At 50.8% G+C, this 10083-nt stretch overlaps 1 protein-coding gene across 6 annotated transcripts in view; it reads left to right on the forward strand.

Annotated features, from left to right (window-relative positions):
• Positions 1-10083, forward strand: part of IKZF1 (IKAROS family zinc finger 1) — a 99690-nt gene that overhangs the window by 19152 nt on the left and 70455 nt on the right. For all 6 annotated transcript variants that reach the window (XM_032430515.1, XM_032430514.1, XM_032430519.1 and 3 more), the window contains one exon: positions 3363-3482. In XM_032430515.1, the coding sequence (XP_032286406.1) occupies positions 3363-3482 (120 nt within the window). The remainder of the gene's footprint in view (positions 1-3362; positions 3483-10083) is intronic.

Here is a 10083-nt window from a genome sequence, read left to right on the forward strand (position 1 = left end):
TTGTACATGAACTTGGGGGGAATGCAGGCACTTGGTGCTCTGCAGACCTCATGCTTTTGTGGTTTGCTGCCTTTTAGAAACAGCCCCATAGGCTTCTTCAGCATATAAGCTTTCACACACGTTATTATTTTATCTTCACAGAAGCCCTGTGAGTTAGACCAAAATCACGGTTTTTAGCCTCATTTGTCTGTTGAGGAAACCACCTTCAAGGGGTGACTTCCTCCATGTTTCTGTCCGAACCATATCCCAGGTCAACCATGTGTTAATGTTTGGGACTTAATAACCTTACTTTTGTATCTTTTATGATCTTTCCAAGGTTTTGCATTTTCAGTGGTTCACGGGGCAAATATTTTTAAAATCAACACACAAACAATCTTCGCTTGACAAGGTTTTCACAAAGTGGTACATATTCACCGTAGAAATCTCCAACAGTGAGAGAATCTGGGGCCACGGGGCACAAGGGCTCATGGGAGTGAGTCATGTCTCAGCGCCACCCAGACTTTGGCGGCCTTTAGGCAAATCAGGCCACCTCTGAAAATCCCTCACCGAGTGAAGGTGAGCCAAGGCTGTGCCCTATATCTCATTCTGTTCTCCTCCAGGTCTGACTTTTTACTGGTCACCACTGTATACACCAGGGACGACTGTTTACTCTCCCTTCTCCCTTTGCGTTTCTCCCACGTAGGGAGCTCCCGTTGATCAGTCTGACCCATGCATCTTGGAATCATCATCCCTACCGCTTTCTTCGTTCCTCTTTCCCCCGCCCCATGCAGGAAGCAGTGGGAGGGCTGAGGCACAGGCTGATGGGTGCTGGAGACCTGGCGTTTCACTCAGTGCAGGAGCCTGACCAGACCCACAGAACCCTTAGCAGCACATCTATCATATAAGCATCCTCAAGAATGTGTGGTTGGCCTTATTCCCTAACACACAGAGCTGTTAAATTACCAAAAGAGTAATCAAGAGTTACTTGGACATGCTTTGGCTCGGTGGAGCAGAGACCACGTTCCTTCACTGGATAAGTCCTGATTCTTTACCCAGGAGGATCATGGAGTACTCCAAAGGGAAGTGTCACAGGGAAGGTAAAATATGCTCATAAAGCTAGTTGCTCAGCCTCCCACGCCCACCCCATAATAATGACAGCTGGCTGATCACAAAGACACACATGCACGGCACCTCGCTCTATACACCTCTAATCTTTGGGTCAGTTGGCCCATCCAGGGGTCTCCACCATCTGTTCTGGGGGAGGGGGTTCCTCAGGAGGTCTTTGAGAAGGCAGGTGACCTGGGTCTCCAGTCTCCCCTCCTCCCCGCCGTCATATCCCCACTTGACACAGAAGTCTGGTTTTATGTATTGAAGTTCTGTGTAAGGTCAGTCTTCCTCCCCTCCAAAAACAAAAAAAAGAAGAAGATTCCTCTGACCACCTCCCTGAAGTCCTCTAAGTTTGAGAACCGTTGCTCTAAGCAGTGGTAAGGAAAACCCAGTTATCAGATGGTCCGTATACCTCCTACATTCTCCCGTTCAGCTTTTCCACATTTGTGGAATCGGTGTACGAGAACACCGAGACTTTTAGCCACTATTACTCCTCACGATTTAGAGCCCTGGAAATATCACTGACCTAACACACATCGACCTGGCTGTCCAAATATACCCAATAATTCTCTTTCTGAAAACCTGCTAGTTGTGGTGATCGCAGCTAAGCTGGGAATACTCCACTGTGATGTCTCCTTCCTGGAGAATGCACCGCTGTCCCCCAAAGCATCGTCTTGGTGCCTGCCTGCGCGATGCCCATTCAGCTGCCTACGCCCGCGAGGTCTCGTCCGCTGCCAGGGACGCTTGCGCTCATCTTGCTCATCCCCCGAAGTGTTGGTATTGCTCTTCCAGATGGTTATTCAAATAGGCGAGCACACTCCTGTCTTCCTGGCCGTGTTTTCTAGGTCCTTCAACACCGTCCTTGCAAAAGTCTGGGCTCGTCTGTGCGGGGATGTCCTCCGCCTGGGAAGCCAGGTCGCCAGCCCAGCCAGCAAGCGTGTGACTCCCGCCTTCCACTTCTGTTAACCTCCTTTAGGGCCAGCATCTGCCCATCTTCTAGAGCAGCTCTGATGGGTTATTTTGCATCAGCTTCAGGCCTTACCATCTGTTCCTTGCATGTGGTTTGTGTCTCCTAACCTAATTTTAGGCGATGTTTAGGTTGGGAGATACAGGTGTTTCAGTTTCAAAGGGGAAAAAAAAAAAAGCACGTTTTCCACCAGTCCTGGCTTTCCAGTGCTGGATTTCTGGGAGTGGGGTGCGGGTGGGGAGGGGTGGGCTCCCCATTGCTGGAGCCTGTGGGCTGCATGGAATTCTGATGCGGTCACAGTAGATACAGCCATCCTGGAAAACCCTGTTTCATTTGGTAAATCTCACTTTGTGAAGGATAAGCCACTTCGGAGTTGTGTGGATTCTATTTTTGTGTTTCAAAGGTAAGAATTCCACAGAAGGAATCCTGGCCCCAGGAGGCCTCGGATTCCCTCTTCCTGCCTTTTGCAAGCTTGCTTCCCCGCCCCGCCACCCCGCCCGGCTGGATCAAACTAGGCTGCTGGGAGAATATTCCCTGGCTCTTTAAAAGCCAGTGAGCAGACCTAGAATGTATAGCTCTGAGCAAGATAACCAGTCTGGTGACCTTAAAAACAAATTAATCTGAAGGTGGAATGAAGCCCACATACAGGAGGGTAAACTGGAGCCACCTTGCAGGAAAAATTATGGGATAATGTGTGGCAAGCCTTACAAACGCAGATGCCTGGGACGCCTGGGTGGCTCAGTTAGTTAAGCGTCTGCCTTCGGCTCAGGTCATGATCTCAGGGTCCTGGGATCAAGTCCTGCATCAGGCTCCCTGCTCGGTGGGGAGTCTGCTTCTCCCCCTGCTTGTGTGCTCGCTCTCTCTCTGACAAATAAATAAAATCTTTAAAAAAAAATGTAGATGCCTTTTGACCCACTCATGAAACTTCTGGAACACTTACTAAGAACACGTGCAAAGACTCGCTACTAGGCTGTTCGCCACGGTGTTGCTTAATAGGGAAAGAGATTGGAAACAATATAAATTCGAAAATAGAAAAAGGATTTAAATAAATCCTGGTGTAGCCATGCAATGGGGCATCACACAGACGTCATAAACAAAGTTGTGGGAGTTTGGTCACTGGCGTGGAAAAGTGACCACGAGAATGTCTGACGACTACCGTTCAGTTTGATAACATAGATCCCCGTGTATTACCCGTAACATATAAATACATACGTACGTGTGCAGCATCCTTGCTGGCCACGCTGCAGTGACCTCCACCCTCGGCGGCGACCACAGCCCCAGCAACTCAAGCTGCTGCTTGTCTCCTCAGGGAAGGAAAGCCCTCCAGTGAGCGACACTCCGGATGATGGGGATGAGCCCATGCCGGTCCCCGAAGACCTTTCCACCACGTCTGGCGGACAGCAGAGCTCCAAGAGTGACAGAGGAGTGGGTGAGTCGGCCGTCCGTGTGTCCTGTTGGCGGGCTTTCGCACGCTCTGTTCCCGTAACACCTCGGTTCCTCCATATTCTTCCAAAGTCAGTGGTTGGGCGGTGGGATCATTGTACCTGCTGTTTCCCTTCAACGGCCGTGTTAAGAAGATGCGGCATAAAGATCAGCAGGAGGGGCCCTGGTGTGTGCAGGAGGATAGACCCAAGTCACCGAGGCTGTGACACTCCCACACAGGGACCACGTGGCAGAGGGGAAGAGCTCCCGGCCTGGGGGCACATCCCTAGCCCGTTTCCTATCCTCTGGGTGCTTCGGGAACATCTGATTTTATGGATGGTAGGTAGTGAAAATTACACATTTGATGTGCTGTGGCAGTAGGGCGAGTTAGTTTGAGCTTTGGTTTAGAAGAAGCCAAATCTGTCCATGTTATGTTGTCCCTCTCAGCTGTGTTTCTCAAATGCCAAATGCAGCTCCAAATACAAAATTCGAGAGAGAGAAATTGTTAAATGTCGAAAATGCCATTTCTCGCACACCTTTTCCATAAAGAGGTAGGTACGTAAGTTTCTGCAGTCTCTCGCTGGTGTTAACGTGCACGGCGCAGGTCATGTTTGCAAAACCTGGTCTCCCTTCTTTATTACGGAGGCCCCAAGAAGTCAGCGAAATAACCGAGGTCACATACAGAGTCAACGTGAGACTCGATTTCCAACTCAAAGACTAGTTTTCACACCTTTATACCATGTTCTCATGAGATAATGAGTCAGCAATTCCTTAGAATACCTATTTTCTCTTTCTTTTTTTTAAAAGTAAAAATAAAAACTGTGATATTGAGATTCACCTATGTGCACAAAAGAATATCACGAAGGATGAGCAGGTCACACGAGGTGGGATGGATCCCATGTGGGGCGACTCCACAGCTAAGGAGGGCAACGTGTGTAAAGTTCTCAGGGTTATGAAAACCACCATAACTATCTCTCTATAGGACATCCTCATATAGTAACTAAGAAATGTGTTTTGTGTGTTTTCATGTGTCTTAGAAACCAATGAGACTTTGGGTGTAAGGGTTCTTTAAAAAATAGCTATGCAATGAATTCTACCAACAGACAAGGATAGTGGCTAAAGCCATTTGATGCAAATGAACCAAGAAAACAAGTACCTTTATGACTTATTTTCCCCTATTATAGAGCATGGCTCCTGGATGTGGGAGAGTGGGTGGGAAGCAAAGCATTTCTGGATTTTCCGCTCTGCTCTATATGCATCATCTCGGGGGTTCCCAGAGTTGGGACACAGGAGAGCATACTTGTTTGTCATCGATGCATTTATTTTTAAGATTGCCTGCGTTGGTTGCGAGTGATACTGGCGTATCACATACCATGCCACTACAACGCTTCCATTCAAGACACGTTTACGTGAAGGAGAAAGTCAAATTTCAGTAAAACTATTAAGCCAGTGAGGGTGCACATATATGATAAGGGTTTGCAAAGGTGGCGCATGGATGGCTAATGTCAGGGCGACCCTGCTTTGTCTCCTTTGTCTGTCCTTGAAGCAACCAGTGAGGCGGGTACTGTTCTCTGACCCACCTGGGACACGGGCGGGGGGGAGGGGCTCAGAAGAAATTACGTGGATATGTAGCCACTAAGCATTCAAGTGATCCGAGAGCCCAGACATCAGCGTTAGGACTCTGGGGTCATTGTGGGGGAAACCAGGGCGCGCTCCCCGAAATCCCCAGAGCTGCCCTGCAGCCCGTGAGCCCTGGTTGTGATGGGTGTCCTTTAGAGAACTGAAAGTTGCCTGATTCCTGGAGAGCAGAGGACAGCACGCAGTGCACTTGGTAGAGGTCAATACACGCTCCCTGCAGATGCCTTCACAGTATTCTAGATACACCACCCCCTGTCAGCTGCCAGGGGCCGGAAGTTCCTGGGACAAGGTCGCCAGGCCCCTGGTGGGCGCTCCTGCCTGCTTCCCAGGCTGGGTCTCTTGGCTGAGGCTTGAGCTCTAGGTGCCAATGCGTCCAGGGCAGGTGGGCATGGAGCCGGGGGCCGGCCCATGGCTCCCAGCAGCCTCCCGCCGGTGCTCCCTCACAACTGCATGCGACAGGATTTGCATTCCACTTCTCCTTGTAGGATGGAGTTTGTGCCAAATGAATTCCAGAATTGTAAAATTTAAAACACCCGAGAGACCTCTTTGCTGGGTTTGTAAAGAGCCGTTGCCGCGGCCGAAGGGCCACGCGGAGAAAGCCATTTGAAGTGGGTGCTGAGATGCCGTTTCAGGGAGCCAGCACTCCTTTGGAGCGGCCGGGGGCCAAAGGGGCGATGGATCTCTGCCAGGAAGCCCAGAAATGCAAAACCATGTAAGACAGTCAACACGCCAGAGGGCAGGGGTTTGAGGAGCAGGTAGTGAGACGGAGAATCCCGGAAGACCACGTCCAAAGAGCCATCGAGGACCTTACTTGTGCTTCCCGGGGACAAAGTTTTAGAAACCATCCTTTGGGATTTTCGAAGGAAACCAGCTAGCATTAGTGTGCGGTGGTCGGTGGTTGACTGAAGTGAGCGTTAAACCAGTTAGGTGCGCACCCAGCAATGGGAGACGGTGGGCAAAGGCAGGGGAGTCCTCCCACGGGAGGACAGGGAGGTACGTTTGAAGCTACGTGTCCTCAGCTCCGCAGGAAGGAGCCAGAAGAGCAGGGGAGCTGCTTCGGAGGACAGACAACAGGAAACCATGAGCAGCCCCTCCCTGCACCGAAGTAGTCAAGGGGTGGAGAGGGTGGGTGGCGCAGGGGGAGGCGGCGGCGCAGAGAAGACGCATCTCAGACTCCTGAGGGCCACCTCCATCTGAGCCCCACTCCCAGCCGGGCGCCTCCGGCCAGACTTTTACCGCGGAGCCCGTTTCCTCATTTTCGCAACAGCAGTGAAACTCCTCTCAAGGAAGGGCTTCCAGGGTCACGTGAAAACAGACAAACACACTTTGCTGAAGACAAAGCAGCAAAGACATGCAGTGAAAAGGACAGGAAAGGGCAGAAAAAGGAAGCAATTTGTGCACAGCAGGTCTTTTAGAGATACAGGAGATAAGGGGTGAGGGCACCTGTTGGGGCTTTGCTGGAGGGAAGGGAGAGAGAAAACAGGTAATGTTTGGAGCACATTTATTAATGTGGAAGAGCAATTTATTAATAATAATAACAATAATAAAGAAATTGGTCCCAGGGATGGGCAAACCACAAGAGAGGAATTAGAATAGAGAGCTCGGGGGGCGCCTGGGTGGCTCAGTCAGTTAAGCGTCTGCCTTCAGGTCAGGTCATGATCCCGGGGTCCTGGGATCGAGCCCTGCATCAGACTCCCTGCTCAGCGGGGAGTCTCCTTCTCCCTCTGCTGTTTCCCCTGCTTGTGCTCTCTCTCTGTCAAATAAATAAATAAAATCTTTAAAAAAGAATAGAGAGCTCAGGGGTGCTGGCCATTGCCAGACCCAACGGGAGGACAAATGGCCAGACGCCAGACAGTGGGAAGTCTTCGGCAATAACAGACCCCTAGCGTGTCTGCTTTAGAAGGAGACAAGGGATGCTTTGGAAAAGCCATGAATCCTTACAACCAGGTGTAGACACATCAAATCTCAACCTTACTCCCCAACACACTGGTGGGGAGTGGTAGAAATGAGCCCCCTGTGATGGGTGGTGGTGTTCATATGGACAGCGAGCCGTTCCCAGGGTGGCCTTCACCCTGTGTTAAGGGGATGCTGGAGGACCGTGTGGAAATATGGTCTCCTGGATTAAGAGAGAGAGAGAGATGGGGAAGAGATGTCAGAGCAACCTTGGGTGGCCTCCATTTGATTCTGCGCCTGAGTAAGAGGAAACAGATTGGAAGTACAGTTTGAAGCACTGAAGTTAGAGGAATCAGAGGAGAACTTCCGGGCGGGGAGGAATTCAGTCTACTTAATGGGATGGGAGCTTGTGCTTCTGAAGTGGTCGCTTTAAAAATGAGAGAAATCTCACCTCTCTGAAGTGGTTGTGTATGAAACTGCTGAACGCAGACCGTGTACTCAGTGACCTCTTCAGGCAACCCCGCATTGAGGTGCCCCACCACGGCAGCCGGCCTGGGGAAGTGGAGAATGGCTTGGGGTTTCTTCCGTTGGCCGGCAGCTTTGGAAGGGGTCTCCTGCAGGAGTGATGGCAGGCTTGGCATCCAGGGGAGCAGATGAGCGTTGCATGTGAAGAAACTAAAAGCTTTGTTATTTCCTTCCTTTATTCAGTGGCCCCCCTGTCTTCCTTCTGAGCTCCCTGCAAGTGCAGGTCTCCATGTCCTGACCTTGAGCAGAGGTGCAGCAGTGCTGTGGGACTGATGGGGACATGGCTCCCCCAAGCACAGTCCCCCAAGCACAGCCCGGTTGACCAGCAGGCCGAAGACTGGAGGCTGCCCTGGGGCTGACCAGGGCGTGCTGGAGCGGATACCCGGGATGAGCTTGCACAGCTTTTACTGCAGACTTACTCGTCACTGGGTTGTCACTGGTTGCTCTTCAGTTACCCAGGGCTTGGCTGTGGGATGACAGCATACACATCTACAGGCCCCGCTTGCCTCTGTTCACTCGTGTGACCTACCCCCAGAGCTGGGAGGTGATCACCATGGTTTCGTCTGTGGTTTGTTTTAGGACTTCACGCTCGGAGGTCACGTGTCATGGCGTGGTGTTTGGAGCAAGGCTCTGTGGCCTTCTTGAAGCTAAACTGGCACGACCTTTGGGGCCTTTCTCTTGAATCTTTTGGCCAGGGTTAGAGTCACCCTGGCAGAAATGGAAAGAAAAAAAAAAATCTAGATTTTTGTTTCTACTGTTTTTTTTCTTTCCCTGGAATCCAGGAAAATGATTAAGTACATGAAAACATTAATTTTATTTATTTTTTTAATTTATTCGACCAAAGTAAACATCCCTTTACCACGTCGTGAACTTGAGGACAGATTTGTCAGAAGAGTAACGTATTGTTCATTGGTTATTCTGGGGCCTAATCTCACCTTTACATTCAAGTTTAGGCAGAATCCCAAGATGGCGCAGGGGGTGGACATGTGGCTGAAATGTTTCTCGGCTGCTGGGCAGTGGTGGTGGGAGGGGGGAAGGTGCAGAGAGTTTTTCCCGATGGAAAGAGAAAGCAAGCTTTGGTCTAATTGGAGATTGGGCAGCCGGCACTGAGGACGGATGCTAAGCCTGCTTATCTAATCAGCAGTTAGAGGAAGTTGTTTTTATCTGTGAAATGCATCTCTTCTGAACTGATAAACCCCATTTTAGCTAGGGAGAAATATTATCTCCCAGCATCTGAGCATTAGCTGCAGCGAGCTCAAGCACGCTCGGATGGGATGCGCCCTTGTGGAAGCAGGTGCAAAGGGGAAGACTGTTTGCCGGACTTCAGCTGGCTGGCTCTCTTGGGTTTGGGGTTTTTTTGTTTTCCTCGGAGGAACAGCTAAAAGCCAAGTATCCCTCGGATCCTTGTTCCCCTTGCTGTGTCAGTTCCTTGCTCCTCTTCGTGGCTGAGGTGATGTGCAAGAGTGGAGACATTTGTGAAATTCTGCATTACTCATCTTGCGGTTCACCCCATCTTGGAACGCCTCATGGAGAGGGGAGGTGTTGTCGCCAGGACATTTGCAAACCAAGATGATTCCAGTTGGAAAGACTCTCACTTCCTTGCATCTCCCCAAACATGAGACATAGCCTTAAAGCAACGATTTTCCCTGAGACTGGCAGGTTTTGGAAAGAGGGGTTGTTAGGTAGCGCGTGTGTTGCTTCCTATTTAAGGGTAATGTTTGTCCTGTTTCGTTTCAATCATCTCCACTTTGGTTGGCCCGCCGGAGCATGTGGGAGTCTGGGCCCCGCAGGGCGGCATGGCGCGCGGGTTCCCTGAGGGAGAGGCAAGCGGCCGGGCGCTGCCGCACTTCCACCTGGTGCCGGGTTTTGGTGCGGACGGGGGGACCCGACAGCACGGCCTTCGGAACACTCCTTGGAGAAAACCGAAACTGCCGTGTGTGTGTGTGTGTGTGCGCGTGCGTATGCGTGTGGTGTGTGTGTGTCTGTGTGTGCGCGCACGCGTGCGTATGCGTGTGGTGTGTGTGCGCGCGCACGCATGCATATGCGTGTGGTATGTGTGTGTCTCTGTGTGTGCACACATGCGTATGCGTGTGGTGTGTGTGTCTGTGTGTGTGTGCGCGCACGTGCGTATGCATGTGGTGTGTTTCCGCATGTGCTGCATGTGTATCATCTGTAGTATGTGTCGTAGGAGGGTGTGGTGTGTGTGTGTCTGTTCTGTGTGTGTGTGGTTGTGTGTTTATGTGTGTGATCGTGTGTGGTGTGTGGTTGTGTGGTGCGTGTGTGGTGTGTCTGTTCTGTGGGGTGTGTGTGGTGTGTGTGTGTCTTTATGTGTGTGATCGTGTGTGGTGTGTCTCTTCTGTGTGGTGTGTATGGTGTGTGTGATGTATCTGTGTGTGTAGTGCACGTGGTGTGTGTGTGCTGTGTGTTTATGTGTGTGATCATGTGTGGTGTGTGGTTGTGTGGTATCGTGTGTGGCATACATGTGCGGTGTGTGTCTGTGTCTGTGTGTGTGATGTATGCATCTGTACATTATATGTAGTGTGTGTTTGTGC

This window comes from Phoca vitulina, unplaced genomic scaffold, assembly GCF_004348235.1.
Source record: "Phoca vitulina isolate PV1807 unplaced genomic scaffold, GSC_HSeal_1.0 scaffold44, whole genome shotgun sequence".
Classification (NCBI taxonomy): Eukaryota; Metazoa; Chordata; class Mammalia; order Carnivora; family Phocidae; genus Phoca; species Phoca vitulina.